This window comes from Corylus avellana, chromosome ca8 (assembly GCF_901000735.1).
Source record: "Corylus avellana chromosome ca8, CavTom2PMs-1.0".
Lineage (NCBI taxonomy): Eukaryota > Viridiplantae > Streptophyta > Magnoliopsida > Fagales > Betulaceae > Corylus > Corylus avellana.
In genome coordinates this window covers 22517687-22539617 of record NC_081548.1, presented here as the reverse complement: position 1 = coordinate 22539617, position 21931 = coordinate 22517687, and the positions used below count along the sequence as shown (strand labels likewise).

Genomic DNA, 21931 nt, shown 5'->3' with positions numbered 1-21931 from the left:
TTAAAATAATGGAGCCACTTTCCTGAATTATTTTTATTATATAGTTTTTTTTTTTGCACAAGTACAAGATATATAAATCATAACGATGATGTTCGTCTTAGCATAATAGCATATTATCAAAATAATTCTTCCGTCAATTTTCCGTCCAAAAAATAACAGTTATATTGTCATGTCATCTCTTATAAAATTGTACTCTGAATATATATCACACTATCTCACAAATGGGTGAAGATTGTGGAAGCCCTGCAACTTCCAAAAGGGTGCGCCAACTATGTAGCCAACCGTGAGTCTCCATGGCGAGCCATGTGACGGCCAATTTCTTTTATATATATATATATATATATATATATATATATATTAACGTAAGGGTATAATTATAACTTATTGTACTCACCTAATAACTTAAATATTCATCTGACAAATGATTTTGACGCATGAAGTATGAGATGGTGTAGTTGGTAAAAGATACTACTGGCACACGTGGTAACTTGAGTGTTATTTTTTGTTCGAAATATTGAAGAAAGTGGTAATTTGACAAAGCTAAAACCAATGTAGTAAAATTGGATTTTAACTTCTTTTATTTATTTATTTTTTTAATCGACTTTAGCCCATCACATAAAGCTAGGGGTGGCATTTATTTTATTATAAATTATAGATTTTCAGAGCTATATTGATAGGTTATTGTGATTGGGTTGTGACTAGAAATGAGTTTGCAACAATGGAATTGTAAACTGGAAATGAATTTGAACGAAACAATACTCCACTCTGGATAGGTGTTCACCACACACAATCTTTTTGATCAAATTACTCAATGAATGCTCCTAGATTCGCTGCCTGGCCGTCTACTTGTAGAACCGAACACATTGCCATGTAAGTGGCGGGTCAAGATTTACTGAAATTTCGAATTCAGGCCATCCATTTTCTTTCCAATGATCATTGTTCTGTCATGTGTCCCACTACTAATAAAATAATAAATATTTATTATTTTATTATTTTATTACTAGTGAGACACGGAGCAGAACAATGATCCTTTGATAGAAAATAGACGGCCTAGATCTGAAATTCCAGAAACTGAAATTCCCTTAAAAATTTAAGTGGATCCATATCCGTAAGTGGCTCTAACAAACGCAAACATCCATAGTAACCAACTAGATAAGCTTCTCTTGAGACTTTGGATTGGATTGGGCAGGACTCTATCATATATATTTAGAATAATTATAATATAAACAACATTTATGCAACTTTGAGAATTCCTCTATTTCAACAAGAAATAAAATACACATTCACAACATTGAATACTGAAAATTACATAATAATAAAAAGAGTACATAATAATACAATGTGTACATAAGAAAGTATCACGTATCAAAAAAAAAAAAAAACATTATTCTTACATCCAACTGATCTCCATCCCCAGCTCCTCTAGTCTCGCCGTACAACAAATTATGTCTTTGTACAAGCTTCAAAATACCAAAGGATTACAAAGTCACTTGTGAGAATGCAGTCAAGCTGGAAAGAAGAGAAGAATGATAATTGATTTCCAATTCATTCAAGTGTTGAACACATTAGGGCTGAGGGTTCAAGCAAGCATAGCATGGAGAAGAGATTGGGATGTAGATGGAATTTTAAGGCCAAATTATCTCTCTTGGGTTGAGGCAAAGACAACTAATAGGTCTAAAGGGATCCTACTAATGTGTTCATTGAAGTATTGAACACATTAGGGCTGAGATTCAAGCAAGCATAGCATGGAGAAGAGATTGGGATGTAGATGGAATTTTAAGGCCAAATTCTTTCTCTTGAGTTGAGGCAAAGACAACTAATAGGTCTGAAGGGATCCTACTAGTTTCTCTACTTTCATGTTTAAATATCTCAGGCAAAGATCTCAAAACTTTCCTGACAATTCTATTACCAGGAATCTTCCCCTAGATTAAAGCTAGAATTCACATTGTCATTCAACTGAGCATAGAACTCATTGAACGACTCATCATCTTACATTGTACTCTACTCAAATTTAGTAGTCAACAACTGAAGTTTGGAGTTCTTAAGGATTTTAATACTTTCATGTGTGACTTCTAAAATCTTCCACATCTCCTTGGTAATTTTACACAAAGAAATTCGCTTGAATTATTCAAGTGAACCAACCATGAATATTGCATTTAATCCCTTACTGTTGCAATTACACTCATTTAATTACTCCTTAGACCACATGTCAATGGAAGTAGTGGGCTTTTCCAGCAATTTTCTATAGAAACCCAAATGCGTTCATCTAAGGATTTCAAGAACACTCTCATGCCAAACTTCCAATATGCACAATTATTTCCATCAAAATAAGGGGAAGACAGTCAAAGATTGAGAGTTTGAGACTAATATTGAGCCATTGACCAATATAAATAAATTATAAATAATAAAAAATCGCGTCGGTTAACTTTATTCTATTAGTGTCGAATATATAGTGAACCTTGCTCTGATACCAACTGAAATTTACCCAAAAACCACAAATACTTAGAACGGGGTAAATAGGTGTTTTCTCAAAATTCTCAGTCAATTTAGAAATAATTACACACAAAATTACCAAAATCAACCAGAGCATAAACAAATCATACACATATTTCAGTGATGAAGTGGAAACCTTTTGAAGAACGCTTCAAAAATAAACGCCCTCCTAAGGCTACCAAACCTAGAAAATGCATTTACTATAAAAGAATTAAATTACACATTCTAACTTATAAAACTTTTGTAACTAAACCTAAATTGCACCCTAACAAATGACCCGTATGTCTCCCCTACCACAGTAGCTTTAGAACTTCTAGCCAATCCCTCTATCGAGTCTCCTCTTGCAACCCAAAACTCCAGCGGCTTGAAAGTTTTAAGAAGTTGTGTGGTTTAATCAAACTCTTAAGAAATGTATGAATTGAAAGCATATGGATCTAGGGTTTGCAAACCTTAGATTAAAGAAATTATGTATTTGAAAGGGGTGTTGGGTCGGGTTAGGTCAGTTTTCAAATCCTATGAAACTTACTGTTGACCCAACCCCCACTCAGTAGTTGATCTTTTCACTGACCCCCAACCTCGACATGAACATGATCACTACCTGATCAGTTTTGGTCAATTCGGTTGAAAGTGTCAATTTTTTGGTTTTTCTTTAACAATTCTACCTCAAACAAGTAATCCTTGCATGATCCTAGCTGACACCAAATCATTGCCCCAATTAAAACTACTAACTCAACAAATTTTATTCAGCTGTTCCTTACAGTTTACAAGACTGGGACAACGCTGAGCAAGAATTCATTGTATCTACCAAGCTGCACCAGAGCTCTCCACTTTGATCCTATTTGGTCCACATAAAAGCCAAAAAGAAACAAAAGGGGAAAACAAAAGAGGGAAAAAGAAGGGAACCACAAAGCAGTTAACATTATCATCCTTAACAAGAGTCAATCAAAGGACAAAAATCACATCATATGATGGGGTGGACCACAAAGAACTACGTGTATGTGTGTGTTTTGCAAGCGTGTCTGCACATGTGAGAGAGAGAGGGTTACCTACAAGAACTCAAATAACTTCAACAAGTGAGTATCAGTTGAAATGGACTTTAACATCATTTGTGCATCTTCCTGCAATATGACTTTCCTCTCCACCTGAGTAGCGTAATGCTGCAGATTTTGAGCGACTGTTTTCTCCACGGAACTTTGTGCATTCCTTGATTGATGAACCTTGATAAGATTCTGAACTTGCTCTATTTTCAATAATTATGCTGTAACATAAGAAAATCTCTATCATCGATTATGACTTACAGATCCAGGATGGCCAGACTGGCCACAGGTGTAACAAGAAAGTTGTCTGGGATGCATATCCAGAAAGTCCACACAACAGAGATGACCAAAACTGTTGCACATATAACACTGTATTTTCTGCCCACGAAAAAAGAATAACAGCCAGAAAACAGGATTCAAGAATCAGTATAAAACAACCTTTCCAGAATACAACATAATAAACAGGAAAACGGGAAAAGGTTAAGTGGAAAGAAAAAGAACACAGAAAGTTGCATTTGGATCACCCTACAGACCTTGAGATCATCAGGGGGATACACATTCCTACACGATAACATGCTATGCCCTGAACCCCCGCATCTTAGACAAATATTAGAACGTTGATCGTCCAGACAATCTTTTGCAGAGTGGCCTTTTCCTTTCCAAACAAAGGAATCCTGGCGCTAATGGGAAGTCAAGATTGCACTTTAGTATTCAGCAAACGAAATCCAAGCAATTTTTATAAGATTGTGGCCCAAAGCTACCATAAATCAAGATTCTTTAAGGAATGTTTCGAAAATATATTAACAACAGCATAAATGGCACAAATTTGCTGAAATTTTGTAAAAATTGAGATATTCTATGTTGGATTCTTATCTCTATTTTTCAGAAAGCAACTAGTGGGTTTTTTAAATAGACTTTGGCAATCTTAAAGATCAAGACCCAGAGCGAGTGAATTTGTGATTAGTGATTATCAAAGAGACAATTACCTTGTTATAGATTTTATCTATATGAAGCCTAAAATTTAGTGATGGAAATGTAAAAGCTTCTTGGAAACTACACGCATTAGAATTACTTATTTTCTAATTGACCCAGAAAATATAATCGTCATTAGACAATATACTTAGCTTCGGGATGAATAAAAACAATTAGAATATTAATTAAATAATTAAATTCACCATTTACTATCCGCTTACACTTTTGAGATAAGTGGTCATTTGACTCATTTAACATGGTAAAAATAGAGGTCCTGAGTTCGAACCTTGATTTTACAGTTAACTCCACAATTCATTAAATATTCTATGTATTGGGTCTTACTTGTTAAAAGGGAGTGTTAAATATTAACTTAATGATTAAATTCATAATTTTCTATCAACTTAAACTTTTTAGAATAAGTGGTGATTTAACAATGCCCAATCCGAGATGTGCTATGATTCACCACATTTATACTAAATCCTAATGTCTAGAATCAACTTACAGATTTAGTACATACGAAGAAAATCTCATTTTTGCCGTACTTTTTCTCAATGTTGAACTGCATTTAATTAGAAAGATGCAGACAAAAGAAAGAAAATGAGAGACTGGTATATACATGATAAAGATACTCCATATTTTTCTATGTCTTGTGTAGTATGCTTTATATAAATTGTTGGCCAGCTTCCAAACAGTTTAAACAATTGGGATGAATGGATCGCCAACAGAGTATATGAGGATGGCTGTCCACAGTTGAAAGACATTCATTCAGAGCAAGGTCCATTGTCTAACAGAATAAGCTTTTAGGACTGTATGGTTCTCTAACATTTTAATCAGTTAGTAAGGTTTTGTAAAGTAAACTTCAACTTTCAAAATAGTATGTCACCTGTTTGCAATATTTCCAACTATGATCAAAACTTGCACAAATGTAGCATGGCCTCTTTTGCTTCTGCACTTTATAGTGTACTATTGTATGACGTTCTTCTCCATTGCTGCCAATGTCCCAGCTGCCATCTGGAGGATCAAAGTATCTGGATCTCCCCTAGAAAATGGTATAACCAGGCAAAAATATGAGCTTATGATTACAAATAACATTTTTCAATTGGAAATAAGGTATTGACATTTCAACTCACAAGACGCCTTCGCGACACTATCTTGTAATTTCTCCCAACTGTTTCTTTTTCCAATAACAATGCTCTTTCTAGAACTTTATTTGTGACAGGTTGCTTCTCTCCCCTTGCCATATCAACCTAAAATCAGAAAACTGTGAAACAGATCATTCTAGAAGACTTTTTTTCTTTTTTTTCTTTTTCTTTTTCATTATTATTTTTTTTTATAGTGTGGAACCCCTCTAAGGCAAGGCTACTTTGTGTATCCACCCTAGTCGGATAAACCTCGGACCCATATAAAGCGCTCCCTCCACACAGATCAGGTAATACTTCAGCTTCGCCAACAAGCTGGCCCCAAGGAATTGTTTGCACTCAAGGGGATTTAAACTTTAGACCTGATGAGAATGCCACCAAGACCAAGGCCTAGAAGACTCAACTAAGTAGTTTCTTTTCCAAATAGAGGCATTTATTAACTTGACACAACTAACTCAAAGTTTAAAAAGAAGGGCTTAGCAATTATCAGAAAGCATTAAATAAGATTCCATGAACTTACCCTCAAAGATTTCTGATAACATGTTTTAGTAATACTTGCAATTAAAATTTTGTACTTTTGTAAAGACATCAGCAAGTTGATCTTCAGATTTCACACTTGTAACTATGTCCCACTTAGTATCTTGTCTCGTACGAAATGGTAGTCTACTTCAATGTGTTTGGCTCTTTCATGGAACATAGGATCGGAAGCAATGTGTATGTGTATAGTGGATTGGTTATCACAAGATAGCGGGATAGAAGTAGGTGCTGGGAAGCGTAATTCTTGAAGGAAGTATTGTAACCAAGTTAGATCACTAGCAGTATGAGCCACCGCTTTGTATTATGCTTATAGCCCTTCCCATAGTGAAAGCCATACCTCTAGGTATAGCCCTTCTCAACCAACTGGGCATTGAGGCTGTCAACGGAACCATCAGGACGGAACTTAACAATATACACCCATTTACAGTCAACAATATGTTTCCCAGGTGCCAAGGGAACAAGATCCCAAGTCCCATTATGATGTAAAGCAGTCATCTCCTACTCCATGGCCTGCCTCCAACCCAAGTGGAACAGTGCATCCTAAACAATTTTAGAGATGGAAACACTTGAAAGTGGGGAAATAAAACAAGAAAGAGAAGGCGACAACGATTGCCAAGACATAAAGTTACTAATGGGATGCTTAGTCAGTAGATGGTGGAGGATCAATAGACTGAGGATGACGGAGGGGGCACTAGAGTTGTCAGTCGTGGACATCTGGTATATACTTGTAACGGCGTTGGAGCCTTCAGAGGCAACGGCTCATGGGAAGATACAGGAATAATTAAGGAAGGCAGGAACTAAAAGTTGGAAAAAGGATAGAAGACACAAGAGACTCAAATTGATATTTCTTGGGAGAATCAAGACCTAGATTCAACAAAAAGTAACTTCAAACAAGACTAGAGAGTAGCATTGATATCCTTTCTGAGTACATATTAACCAAGAAAGACAATTAGTGCAGAAAGGATCAAGTTAGTCAAAATGTGGACTAAGATTATGACCATAACAAATACATCCAAAAACTCTTGGAGGCAAATGGAAGACTGGAGAAGAAGGAAACAAGATGGAGTGAGGTCGGTGAGGAGATGCTGCATCCTGTTGATGAGGTAGAGTGCAGTCAGTACTGCATCACTCCAGAAAGGTATGGGTATAAGGTGTCAATTTTTGCGCTCAGCAACACCATTCTGTTATGGTGGGTGAGGACCAGTGGTCTGATGTACAATGCCTTTGTCAGATAAATAAGAAGCAAAGGAATGAGACATACTCTTTAGATTCGAATTTTCTAGCCAACTTGACTTTTGATTTATTTGCTAAAAAAGATGAAAAATAGATATCAACTCATAACGACTTTCATTAAAAATAATAAAGTTAGCCGGTAGTGGTCATCAACAAAGTATTGAATTTAGTTGATGCAACACTAAAAGAACCTTAGACATCGGAGTGTACTAACTTAAATGGGTTAGAAACCCAACCAACAAAGCTAGACAGAAAAGACATTTGGCGTTGTTTACTAAACTGACATGCTTCACAAGACAAAGAAGATATATGACCCCAACTCTCGACTTAACACTTCAAGTGGACAAAGACGGGTGACCAAGCCGACAATGCCACTGGAAAGGAGATAATGAAGACTGAAGTGCCCATGAAGGAGAGTTCAAAGCAAAGTCCAAATAGTAGGGACCTCCAACTTTGTGCCCCATGCCAATCAACGGCTTCGTCTGGATATCCTAAAGTATATAGATAGAAGGGTAAAAACTAACACAACTCTGAAGATCTTTGGTGTGAAAGTGTTGTAAGAAGAGAATGTACGAAAAGAGAGTTGTTCTGTGTCTTGGCCCTCACTCTATCCATTCCATATATATATGAGAAGCATTTACAATATGACAAAGAATATTCTAGAAAGAGGACAGCTAATAGGGACACCTCACTAGGGATGCCTCATCAAGGCTATCTTCTAGAAGAATACAACATAGCATAGCATTATCTCTCTAACAAAGGAGGATTAAAAACAAAAATCAACTCCCACACGATACTAATATTATCACTAGTCTTAGTTTTTTGACCTTTTTATTTGAATCTTTAACCCTCTTCACCATGTCATTGAAGTTTAGATCTTTAATTTCCACTATCCACAGTGCTTAGCAATGATCAATCTCCCACTTCTTCTTTCCCCTTTTCAGAAAATTAAAATCAGCAACCTCATTAAGGATGAAAAAAATGGAAGTCCATAACCAGGATATGGTGCTGATAAATTAAGAGAAAGAATGAAAAATAGTATCCAGTACCTGCCATGTGTTGTTGAAAAAGTAAGAACATATACAAGTAGGCAATACATCCAATAGCTAACTGTTATTACACATTCCTTCATATTGATTATAAATTTAACAAACCATTCAATTTAAAAGTTTATGGGACACAATGTTTTCAGTTACCTCAACTGATGCGGCTTCCAATGCTTCTGTTGTTTCTGCTGCTTGAACTCTAGCCGACTGTCCCATGTCTTTTGTAGCATCAACCTGTAGCAAGTGAATGGGGAAAAAAAAAAAAAAGAAGAAAAAACACATGATTTGAGATTATCAAACTATAACGCTGCAATAACAATGCTCCACCAGTTTCTAAGGTGATACTGATCAAGTTCAAGCATAGGTTCCTCGTCACCTACAGCAAGGGAACCGGTAACAACAATTAGGTTGAATTTGTGCTGCCTCTGTGAATTCCCAAGGGGTGTTAAAAAATGAAGAAAAAGAGAAAAGCAGAAAAAAGGTTATGTGGATAAATCATTGGGAATTGAAGTTAGGTCACATGTTCAGGAATTGTGCAGGATGCAGGACACAGTTCTGAAAGAGAATCCATAAATTCCATTTGATTAAATAAAAAAATGGAAGAAGAGGTTAGGGATTCAATGCCTATGACCCTTGAATCAGAATGGAATAATGAAGGGCATGTAAATCAATCTGTGATTACTAAGAGGAACAAAAAGACAAAGAAATAGTTGTCATTAGAGTTCGATCAATTATTTGGGAAGAGGGAAGGAAGGCCGATTAGAGTTATCATCCTGTTATACGTTATAATTTCCAGTACTCAAGTCCTCTTCTTTCTTATAAACGACCTGATTTTGCTCTTAGTTTTAACACAGCTTTTATTTTGGTGTTTCTTTATAAGAAAGAAAAAACTCCAGTGATACATTACACATACAATGTACCACATGTACATAATAGACAAACGCACACCCACAAACTTTTTTGTTTGATAACTACGCAAACATAAACATACAAGCTCAAATTGAAACTATTCTTTGGGGCAGATCATGTTGCGACAAAATAATTTTAAGATCCAAAGAAGCATAAAAGAGACCGAATAAAAATAACCTAATCACCATGGACACCAAGATTTAACGTAGTTCCGCTTAACAAGCCTACATCCCAAAGTGGTGACGAACAAGAGAAATTCACTATCAAAAGATGGAGTACAAACAGTAGCAAAGAGAAAACCTTTAAATCCAAAGTCCCAATACATTCAAATCTCAATATCAGACAAAAGAGGTTTGTCCCCAAAGGAAAACACAAAAGAGAACTATTTTTCTAATTCTCTAAACCTTTGGTGCAGCTGACCACAAAACTGTGGATGATTGACTCGACTGCGTGGCTCTTCTTTTCTCTCTGTTTTGTCGAACTGAAAAGCCGAATTTATGACTCCTTTTATAGGAGTTAATGCTGGTTAACTAAGGAATCTTTCTTGAGCTGGGAGAGGATTCCCTCACCGATACAAGATATAACAAAAAGTTAGGCCCACCAGACTTGAGAAAGTCAAGTCATACACGACATATCATATTCTCATATCATTACTCTTTCTAATTCAGATAGTTTCTTTTTTCTTAACAAAGCAAGTCATCTCTTATTTAATTGCAACATCTGAAGCTATATTACTAATAGAAAAGGTATTGAAAAACAATAATTTTAACACCAACAAATAGAGACTCAAATTTCCCATTATTCTTATAACAGTGGTCATAAAACTGCAAACAAAAACAAAATTAAGGTAAAAGTGCTCATCAGGAAACAACAACTCATAAGGCAGTAAATCAAATGGAAAATTTGAGTCCATCATATTATCTTCAATGAATTTACTATTATTTTCCCTCACTACTTCTCAAAAACCAAACTGCAGAAAGGAACAAAAGATAAATAAATCAATGCAATTGAAAAAGAGAAAAGAAATTGTCAAAGACCCACGTACAGACACTTCCTCTTGAGCATGACATACAATCTTTTCTTTCCCTTTTCTCAACCTCTTCCTCTTCTTCCTCCTCATGAAAGCCTCTGCCTCATACATAGCTCTAAGGTTGTCAAAGCCAGTAAGATCTGAAATGACTCTGTACTCATCTTCTAATTTTTTCTTCATGTTATTTGCATCTACATGTTTACTGCTTGCTGTCAAAATAATAGAATTTTTTATTTCTTGATTCTTGTTTCCCGATATTATTTCCTCTGCTCTTTCTGCCATATTGTTTTCCTGTAAAACAATGAGATAATGAGTCCCACTGATTACTTGAGTACAGCTAATGAGTCAAACTATCAAAGGATACTTGTCAAATGAGTATAAGTGGATTCATAAATTCCATTATTTCTTTTGGTGCAACTGAAAAAATGAAGGAAAGAAGGTTAGTGGTACAACGCTTTTAAGCCTTGAATCAGAATTGAACATCGAATGACAACATTAGTATGAGATTTCATTCTTTTCTTTCTTGGTTTTTTATGTAATTTACGTCAATTCAAAATCTCCATAGAATTAATTTTAATCTCTGAGAAGACTTAAAAGAAAATAGTCTATACGATAGATAGTTGATTGTTCAAATAGAGGGAAGGCCGGCCAAAAAGAGACATCACCTGGCCATATGTCTAATGGTCATAGCCATCTGGTTTCTTATAGCTGAGCTAAATTCCCTTTTAGTTTTAACAGAAGTCTTCTATATTTGGTGGCTTTACATGAAGAAAAAAATTAAAGAAAGAAAAGAAATTCCAATAATGCATGAATACCTATATATATAAATACATGCAGACGCACTTCAACTCAAAACAAATCTAGGGGCACATTAGTTTCTAATACCACAACTGTATCTTCGCAGATACTTCTATTTTCTTTTTTCTTCTTTTTTTTGACAGCTTTCTTAGCCTACTCTTATTAACTTGCAACATCAGAAACTATAGTACAGTCCACTCATGAATAAACAAAGGTATAGAGCACAAGAGCATAATTGTTTTCAGTTTTAATGCTGAGAATTCTCTTGTATTTAAACACATTAGTTGGTGATATGAAAAATATTGCAAGTCGACTAGAGGCCAACCAAAGCCAATGGGCTCATGGCCCCATGGGGCACCCTGCCCCTCAGCAAGTATAGAAGGAAACCCCTCGCTTTAGCAACCATACCCTAGAAGGATTGGCCCTATAAGGATGGGGATCAATAAGGTAGACTAGGAAGGAAAGATCTCTGTGATGATCCACCACCTTCCATACCATACCCTTGACCTCCAACATCTCCCATATCTGACAACTTGCCTTATGTATGGCAGTCCTATGATGGAAATCAAAAACCCTAATAGTCTATTTGGGTGTGCGTTTGAGGGGCTTAAAAGTGCATTTAGTACTCAAAAAGTCCGTTTGAAAAAAAAAATACCCGTTTGGTTAAAAAAAATTGAAGGCACTTTTAAGGGTATAAAAAGCCCAAAAATGGCTAAAACACACTTTTGGCAAAAGCTTAAAAATGAAGCTTTTGCCAAAAAGTGTTTTTTGACTTAAAAACTCTATTTTTCAAACACAATTCCAAACATGCTCTAAGTCTGAGATACGCACACATTTTCTCTTCTCATCTTCTTGATTCCTACTTTTTCATAAATTACTCTACTGACTTAGATATTAGAGTGTCCACCGTAACCCCCAGGGAGACACTTGTGTCTGTCTTTTATTTGTCTTTGCAAGTGTCCTTGACTGGATTGCCACAATGTGACCAATCGTATCAACAGTTTGCGCCATATGTGGGAACATTAGAGCATTCACGGCATCCCTAGACCAAAGACTCATGCCAGGAACCCGGTCAAGAACTACCCAGACGGATGGAGCCACCACCCCTCATGACCAACAGTTTGCAACATTGGAAGCGCAGTTGCTCTCGCTCAGAATATGGCCCTCGTCCAACAACAAAACAATGAACTCAAGCAACAGCTCGGCGAGCCACACAACATCTCCATCCACAACAAGGAGCGACAACTCACTCAACCCTAGGAGGAAGAGGTGGAAGGTGGAGATCGGTAGAGTAGCACCAGGGTTGAGGGGGCCACTGGAACGACTCCAACCGGCGTTCCTTCACCTTCAAACACAAGGTGGCTGTTGTCGATGCACCCTTGAAGGCCATTAGAAGAAGTGGAAGAACAATAGAGAAGAGGAAGTTGCTCCGGTGAAACAACAACCGACAAAAAGAAAGAGGAAGCAAGAAAGGAGTGGATATCGAATAAAATGGGGTTTGAATAAAATGGGGCCTTTATATAAGAATCAAATACTAGTGGGAGGGAGAATTCAAAATTCCAGCCTCTCATGAATTGGGACGCCCCTTCAACTATCGGTGCAGCGTGGCATAAAATGCGTCCATCGAATAAGGTGAATGTTGTACGACACGTCATTAAACGATCTAATCATTGCCTTGGGAAGATGATTTGGGTAGGCGGCCCATAATTAATTGCCCAACTCTATGTTATGGAGAAACAAACCAAATTGACGGGTCTCATCTATCAACCGTACTCAAGAAGTGCGCCCATCATTAAAACTTGTTCGATGTGCCCTAGACACGTGTACCTAGGATCTGCAATTATCAAAGGGCCCTCGGTCACCACCCCTCGGTCTCCCTATTTCAAAGGCCAACCTGAAAGTCTCGCTGCTGACTCTCGCACAATTCCATTGCCTCATCGTCAATCAGAACCATCAACATAAGGCACATAAGTGGAAATCACACCGCTTAGTCAAGGGGCAACTAGTGATATGAAATATCGTAAGTCCACTAGAGGTCCACCAAAGCCCATGGGCACACGACCCCATCGGGGCCCCCGCCCGCTGACACAAGCCCCATGGATGCCCCACTAGGCAATGGATCTCCAATCGAAGGACCACTCCTTAGATAGCTTCACTAATCAATAGTATCCTAGCCTATGATCACCTTGATGGACAATCGCACACATGAAAACCTAGCGAAATGAGGAAAAGCATCCGCCCACGAAACCTTGCCTATTACAAACCCGGTACCCTAAAACGAAGGATTTGCCTTATAAGGAGTGGATCAATAAGGTAAACCCAAAAGGAAAGATCTCTATGATGATCTGCCACCTTCCATACCATACCCTTGACCTCTAATATCCCCATCTCTTGCCTACTTGCTATATAGTAGTCCTATAAAGGAGATAAATATGGTCTGCCATCAAGATTGCTTCCATCCGATGTCAGAATCACAAGATATGGTATTTTTTTCTAAAGACTGATCTGATTGAAAACTGCCCTGCATCACTACCCCTTCAAAAATTACTCAACTGACTTAGGCATCAGAGTGTCTATCGCCGGCAACCCTCAGTGAATCACATGCGTATGTCTTCAAATGTGACCTTGGCCGGATTGCGGCGGTGTTGTCAACTGTATCAACATTAGTCATGAAGGTGCAAAGACTGAAACAAAAATTATCTTTCATAGGAAGCAAACAAACCAATACCCAAAAAAAAAAAAAAAAAAAAAGGACAAAGGAAAGAGCGAGAGACCCACGAAAAGATACCTCCTCTTGAGCATAACATACAGCTTTTCCATTCTTTTTCTTTCTCTTCCTTGCCTTCCTCCTCCTGAAAGCCTCAGCCTCCATCATGCCTCTGAGGTTGTCAAAACCAGTAAGATCTGCAATCACTCTGTACTCATCTTCATATTTTCTCTTCTTCAATTTATTTGCATCTTCACTTTCACTGTCCGTTATCAAGATCACAGGTTTCTCTATATTCACCATTATTATTTTCTCTGTTTTACTTTCCTGTAAAATGACATAGAATCTAATTCAAACATTGAGAGCATTCCTTTTGATAAAATTGGAATAGATAAAAATAACTAACAAAGACATCTTTAGGCTATGGATTATAATTTATGATAGCCAAGTCACCTAAATCCTCCAGCCATGTACCATCTCCAAGCATTTTCACCATTTTTTCCACTCACTCTTTCCCAATAACCAAACAGCAAAACATAACCAAAAATAAATCAAAAAATAAAATAGAGATAGACCCACATACAGTTTGTTTCTTCATCATTTTCTTTATCTTCCTTCGCTCCCTTCTGTTCCTCCTCATGGAAGCCTCAGCCTCAATCATGGCCCTGAGGTTGTCAAAACCAGACAGGTCTGAGATCTGTTTGTACTCTTCGTACTTTCTCTTCGTCACGTTAGCTGCGGCAACCTCTTCTTCTTCACTGCTACTGCTATCTAATAAGATTACAGGCACCTGAGCCTCCATGGTTGGACGCAACTCAGAGCTCCCAAGTCTCAGCTAAACCACACCAGTGTCCGTTTCCTTTTCGGTTCAGTGTTTCTTTTAGACAAAAGGAGTCCAAAAACCTTGGCTAGATTCGTCATATTTGCTAATTTTGCCGATTACCAGAAATGTGCCATCAAACACTACTATTTCTGAAAAATTGAAAACAATACTTTTCTCCTAAATACCAGAAATGTGTCATCAAACAACACTATTTTTGGAAAAAGTAATTATTTATCTCAATATTTTTCTTACATTTTTCTTATCTTATAAATGCAATAGACTAATCATTAAATTTGTAAATTCGTGTGAATTCTACGTAAATTTAATAATAAATTCATCAACTCACTATGAAAATGATTAAAAAATGAATTAATTATATGATAATACTTTTCTTCTAAGAGCATCGGTAGATGCATTAAAAGATTGATAATAGTTAATACTTTTCTTCTATATTCTTGGTTGATTTCACCTTATTGGTACTTTTTTAACATTTTCAAGATGGAGATATTAATATGGCACCCCTAGTTATTGCCATAATGCCATCCTTAGATTAAACATTTTCTTGAAGTGTTGGAGATAGTGTCACCTTTAGTGGAATTTCTAAATCATTGCATTTCTTCTGTTTCACATGACACCACTCATAATTAGAAGATTTGGTACGATAATGGAGCTCAATTTACTCAATAGGTGTGCTAAAGTAGCAATGATGTTTAAGTTTGTGTATTGTTTTCTCTTGATGTGACTAGAAGTCTAGAATTACCACATTGATCAAATATTTTGTGATCTTCGATGGATTTTTCTTTAAGCAAGATGACAAGCATACGGGAAAGCAAATCACAAATGTTTGTGATTTTTTATTTCCATTGGGAAAGCAAGTCACAAATGTTCCTTTTTCATCTTTTCAACACTCATAGTCATTATCGTCAGTTTCATCGTCTTTATCAATCTCTCTCAATTATCACCATTGAGACGGTCGGTCACTTACCCATTTGGTTATTTATAAGTGGCCGAACCATCCCTTGCTGTTGGACCACCTGAAGCAGTCAAATGAGTAGTCACCACCACTAATAATGATAGGATAAGCATAACCTAAAAAAATTTGTGCCATTGATTTAAATTAAAACTATCGTACAATACAGTATATGTTGCACCGATCTGAATCCTAAATTGACTTCCACTTGTAAGGGAGCTGGGAAGCCAATGGTGAATAGGCCCACATCGTAATACTATGTACACATAATAGAGTAATCTAGGCCCATTTGGCGGTGAGGAATGAGGATAATAACAAAAATAGTATATTAATAGGAACAACCATTTTTGATATTATCTATATTTTTCACGTAATAATATATAATAATTCCCCAACTTGAAGAGCATCAAAAGATTAACGAGAAGATTCAGATTTATTATCCAATATCCAGTATCTCAAATGGAAGCGGATGTATCCATTAACCGAATTATGATTTCTGCAAAACCCTAACAAACTTCTCTTTATTGTTTGTGTCTCTGAGGAATTAGGGTTTTTTGTTTGTTTGTTTGTTTGTTTATTGTTTGGGAAATCTCAGAATTTGATTTTGGGGGAAGATATGAGTCCGACTCTGCTTTTCTCGTTGCTCTCTCTATTAGCCGGTTGTTATATGGCGGCAGCGAATGTGGTGCTCATGGGGAACAACGTCACTCTCTCTTTCGACGACATCGAAGCTAATTTCGGTTAGTTTTCTGGGGTTCTTCCGTTTTTAACGTAAATTTCATGTTTGGATGCTGAGAAAATGTGGGAAGAAGTAGAGGAATTTGTATTTGGGTGTTTATATATTATTTTTGGTTATATGGGTATTTAAATTTCGATTTATGGGGACCTGGGTATTTTGCAATTTTCACACAGGCTGGGTAATTCATCTGTTGGCTTAGTTGAGTTGAGTTGAGCTGTTTCTCTCTCTTTTCTGTTTTTTGGCAGACAAGAGCAACTTCATTAGTTAAAGTCGTAACCCAAACGTTGGAAAAGATTGAAAATTTTGGTTAGATTATTGTTTCTTGTAATAAAGATGAAACTTTTGAATTTACTTATGCTGTCGAATGGCAAATTTTGTTTGATCATGCATATATGTTACGTTTACCCAATTACCTATAACTTGTAGTTTTTTTTTTTTTTTTCTCTCCTATTCTTCTGAAGAATTAATCTTTTCCAGAGTTTATACTTCATTAACTTTTCATTAATTCTAAAGAGTCGTGTGTGTATGATAGGTGTATATGTTTACATGATATTTAAGTTAATGTATTTTAGATTTCCAGGAAGAGAAGATGCAAAACTTAAGTTTAGATTATTGAAGGTGTTTGTTGTGTTTATGCGACTCCGTGTGCATATGTAAGGCCGCATGTACTGGCCTGTAGTTCTGTGATATGTGATGTTAATACATTTTCCTCGTTGTGTTATGCCTTGTTTTCAGCTCCACCGGTTAAAGGTTCAGGGGAATGTGGGGTATTATACGCAGCAGAGCCTCTCGATGCATGCTCAACATTGACAAATAAAGCTGAACAAGCTTCAAATGCTAGCTCCCCATTTGTTCTGATTATTAGAGGAGGCTGTAGCTTTGAGGATAAAGTTAGAAGAGCACAGAAAGCGGGATTCAGAGCTGCAATTGTCTATGACAATGAAGATGATGGTGTCTTGGTTGCAAGTAATGAGCTTTTCCTGCATGAAATCAAATCAAAATTTTCCTAACAGTCATACTGATGCTTGTTGGTTAATTAAATATATCTTTACTCATAATATGATACATATAGAAGTATGCAAGTGCTTACATACTTTCTACTGGGATAAAAGATGAGGTTTTATAGCTCACCCAGCTTGACCTTAGACAAATGATGTAATACTTTTATAATGGTTATACAGCAATTGAGTTAGGGATACGAGTCTCCTGCTAATAAATTATGTTGCTTGAAATTTCCATTGATATGATTTCTTTCAGCAGTGAAACAGTAGTCTAAAACATACCTGATCAGTTCATTGGTGCACTATATGATACCTGAAAGGTGTCAAGATAACAGCCTTGTACTTTTACCAGATGTTAGTAATATATATCTATATATATATGACTGACAAATATATGAATGTACAGTTGTATGTATATTCTTGTTGAAGCTTAAAGGTCATAGGGTGTTAAAAAATGGAAAAAGGCAAAAAAGGTAACCATCAACCATAGGGCTGGGCACTGACCGGGGAATTCACTATATTCACATATATGAATGTTCACTACCTACAAATATATGAATATATAGTCTTGTCCCTGGGACTTCAGCTCTGAAGCTTAAAGATCATAGCGCATTAAAAAGTGAAAAAAAAAGGTTACTGTGAACCTTTCTGAGTCTATCAATTTTATGTGGTATATCAGTTAATTTTGTCTGTAACAGTGCATTCATCTAACGTTCTGCATATGGATTTGTTAAATAATATGTTTAACCTTCATAGCTAAATCATGTGCTTTTACATTTAGCGATGAAGACCTTCTGTAGGTGATTAAAAGGGGGATTTATTCTTTTACCTGGTGTCACTTTATCCTCCTAAGGTTTGTTCTATTGCGTTTCGCTACTTAATCTAGAGTGAATATTGAGGTGAAGTGGATACTTGATGACAAAAGTTAAGTGGGACAAATCTCAAGGGGTAAAGTGACACTTTCCCAATCAAAAGGTGGCAAAGTGAAAAATGGAATTTACCATAGGAGGGGCAAGTGTAATTCACCATTAGAAAGGGTTAAGGTAATATGAACACTCCCATTTTTGTTTTAAAACTCAGTTGCAAGTAATATCTGGAATTCTAATCGTGTTGTTTGTATGGTCTATTTTCCATGTTTCTATAATAGACGAATTCTCTTTTATTGATTTGCATCTTATGCTTTCTTCTTTTAATTAGTAACTAGAAATTTTGTTGTTGCGAGAATCCCTAATTAACTCTCATGGGCACAATGCAGTGGCAGGAAATTCAGCTGGTATAAAAATTCATGCTGTGTTTGTTTCTAAAGCTTCAGGTGAAATACTAACAAAATACACGGGCTTATCTGACATGGAGCTATGGATTATTCCAAGCTTTGAAAACTCAGCATGGTCTATCATGGCAATCTCTTTCATTTCCCTACTTGCCATGTCTGCTGTGCTGGCTACTTGTTTCTTCGTTCGCAGGCATCGTGTAAGACGTGAACGACCTCTAGCTTCTCGTGTCCGGGAATTCCATGGGATGAGCAGTCGACTAGTGAAAGCAATGCCAAGTTTGATATTCACTGCTGTTTTAGAGGATAATTGTACTTCAATAACATGTGCAATATGCCTTGAAGACTATAGTGTTGGAGAGAAGCTCAGGATTCTACCGTGTCGTCATAGTAAGTCTTTCTTACCATAGCAAAGATGGCAGTGTTTGAAATTTTACTCTATTAACTGTATATGAGATTTTAACTTCAGATAATGGTGAAGATTTTCAAATTAGCATGATTTGAAGACCTACAAAGTTGCAAACTTTTAGTATGTGACCTAGCATTAACATAAAGTAATCAAAGAAAAACATCTGGAGGAAAATGTACTAGTCTGGCTCTTAAAATTAGATGGCATCATAAAGCTTTATGAGCTAATTGTTTTGTTCTACAACATCAATTATTTCATCTAGAGTTTTCTTTTCATGCAAGGCTCATTTAGAATCCCTCTAATTTATTTTCTTATTGTGCCCAACCCTGAAATCTAAGCTTAGGTTGTGTTCAGTCCTAATGGGTTCATGAAGGAGGATCATTAGCTGTGGCTACGACACTTGCATGTTTCATGGGTCATTGCATTTTCTATTTTCATAGCCCGACAAAATAATCCATGATTTTGGCCTGATAACCCGTGCGTCTTTGTTACTGAGCAAGAATGTTTCTGAAAGTGTTTGCTGTGCTTGATTGTGCGAATTTCATACCCACAGCCAAAAATTATGTTTGGATGAAGGTAGTTTCGTACAAATTAGTAGGTGGGAGTATTTTTGCATAGATGGAACTGTATCTTATTTTGTGTTGAACAGTATCTGTCATTGGAGGAAGTTCATATTGGTTTATCGATGGCATAAAATTTTCGAGGATTCTTTTGCTACAGCTTATTTTATCTTCTTTCATTACATTCTCATACGTTAATTACCATGCACATATATTTATGATGTTTGCGGGAATTTGACAGAATTTCATGCTTTCTGCGTGGATTCCTGGCTTACTTCGTGGAGAACCTTCTGTCCAGTTTGTAAGCGCGATGCAAGAAGTAACACAGGTGATCCGCCAGCTTCTGAATCAACACCGTTGCTTTCATCCAGCCCAGCCTCTGTGGCTTCTTCTGTGTTGTCATCTGTGAGATCGTCGTTTGCATCATCACCAGCCGTACAAATAGCACCAGCATCATCACGATCTCCTTCAGTTTCTCGAATTCACTCTTTTGCTAGCACTCCTTATGGTCAGCAGTCCCTCAGTTACTACCGCCAATCCCCTCCCATGAGTGTAAGCCGAAGCTCAGTAGATCTCAGGAATGCATCATCTCAAAGATCTCATGCTTCCCATTTGGTTTCACCCCATTCATTGGGTTACCCATCTTTTTCACCACATAACTCAAGATACATGTCTCCATATATTCCAAGCACAAGCTATGCATCACCGAGCTTTGTGAGTTCGTCTGGTCATCAGCAGCACCCACTACATTGCAGCGAGTCGGCTGCAAGTTTTTCGCCCTTTGCTTCTGCCCAATCACTTCCGGATTGCTGAGTCAAAATTTAGCATGAGACTGACAAACTGGGTAGATGCTGCCAAGAGCTCATCAGATGGAGTCAAACCAACATCCCTGAGATGATTTTTACCTCTGGCTTGCACCGCAAAGTTGCTGCATCGTGATATGATTCTATTTGACTTTGTTGCTTGAGTCATCAGTTTTCTTAATTGTTACTTGCTGCCACCTCGCATGTACATTGTAGTATAGGATTTGTGTCATTTCTTAAGTCGCGAGTGTTTTGTGCTGTACTGGATTGCATTAACATTGGTGTTTTGATTGTCTTCGTTTGTGAGTATAGTAAAACCACACTGACCAGACAGATGTTTGGGGATGTGCAGAAACAGCTTCTTTATGACTTTGCTCTTTATCAAGAATCAACTTCTTTCCTTTTTTCTGGATACTGTTTCTCCTTTCTTTTTGTTGTCATGGAGCTGAAAATCTTGAAGATTTCCAACGTCAAAGAGATCATTAGCGGGCTGATGTCAAATCTGATTTCTGTCGTGTTGAATTGACTGGCTTTATAAGAGAAGCGAGACTCATGGCCTTAGTCCTCTGAACCAAACATTGAAGGATCTATGAATAAATTGAAGACTTAATTTGAAATCTGTCCAATTAAAAGTGCCAGCTAACTTTTGCTCAAATAACTTCATTAAAATTTGATTGGGAACTTTTTTTTTTTTTTTTTTTTTTTTTTCTTGGATTGAAATCTGGATGAAGGATATATGTGGCAAGAGCGGTGAAAATGCTTGTTTTGTTTTTTGCTTCAGATAAACTGGCTTTTGACTAATTGGAAGAACAGGATAAGATGTGATTAAACGCACCATGGAAGATAAGATGACTGATTTGACATGCATTCCAATGAACAAATAACAAGTTGCCTTATTTTATTAAGATGAAGAGGCAACTAAATTGTGTATTCCATATCCATCAGTAGCATTAAACAATTGTCCTCAGGAGGTAGTTCAATTAGCTGTGGACCATGCCTAATGAAGCGGAGTTTAATAGTTCCAATCCCCCCTCCCCTTCCCTTGAGTGGACAGAAAAAAAAAAAAAAAAAAAAAACAAACAAACAAAAGTAGCATTAAACAATTAGAAAGATGTGATAAGCTGAAGATAAATTCATATCCAAACTTTCTTTTCTCTGATTATAATCCATGGTAGGTGGTACAGTGGTACTAGGACCAGTGAACTGATTTTCTTTAATTAAGGGATAACTTAAGTCTCTAAAAATAAAAAGAAAAAAAACAGTCACCTAAAATATATGTTCAAACATATTTGTTTTTATGAATTTTTTTCAACTCAGTTTATTAAAATTATATTTGTCCTAAAAGGATGTGAGAAATGATAAGAGTTTTTTTTTGAATAAATTCTTTCAACTTAGTCTATTAAACTGACGTATACTCTATTAAAAATATGTATGAGAATCACATGATTTAAGTAC

The 21931-nt window shown here is 36.6% G+C and overlaps 2 protein-coding genes across 6 annotated transcripts; one reads left to right on the top strand and one right to left on the bottom strand.

The window, feature by feature from the left end:
• Nucleotides 1-1288: 1288 nt before the first annotated feature.
• Nucleotides 1289-14863, bottom strand: LOC132189174 (uncharacterized). 5 transcript variants are annotated; one of them, XM_059603764.1, is made up of 10 exons: nucleotides 14485-14863; nucleotides 13983-14228; nucleotides 10412-10687; nucleotides 8608-8691; nucleotides 5633-5749; nucleotides 5386-5541; nucleotides 4064-4204; nucleotides 3792-3908; nucleotides 3540-3696; nucleotides 1289-1460 (listed from the first exon to the last, which is right to left on the bottom strand). In XM_059603764.1, the coding sequence occupies exons 1-9, from the start codon at nucleotides 14701-14703 to the stop codon at nucleotides 3574-3576; spliced, it is 1479 nt and encodes a 492-aa protein (XP_059459747.1). In that variant the 5' UTR covers nucleotides 14704-14863; the 3' UTR covers nucleotides 1289-1460; nucleotides 3540-3573. The 5 variants fall into 5 exon arrangements, with proteins under 5 accessions (XP_059459747.1, XP_059459743.1, XP_059459745.1 ...); XM_059603760.1 differs by having other exon boundaries at nucleotides 4064-4210; nucleotides 14485-14862; XM_059603762.1 differs by having other exon boundaries at nucleotides 1289-1509; nucleotides 3544-3696; nucleotides 4064-4210; nucleotides 14485-14862.
• A 1180-nt stretch (nucleotides 14864-16043) lies between these two features.
• On the top strand, nucleotides 16044-20890 carry LOC132189173 (receptor homology region, transmembrane domain- and RING domain-containing protein 2-like). The gene is made up of 4 exons (XM_059603759.1): nucleotides 16044-16434; nucleotides 17169-17399; nucleotides 18690-19094; nucleotides 19915-20890. The coding sequence occupies exons 1-4, from the start codon at nucleotides 16311-16313 to the stop codon at nucleotides 20484-20486; spliced, it is 1332 nt and encodes a 443-aa protein (XP_059459742.1). The 5' UTR covers nucleotides 16044-16310; the 3' UTR covers nucleotides 20487-20890.
• The last annotated feature ends 1041 nt before the right edge of the window (nucleotides 20891-21931 follow it).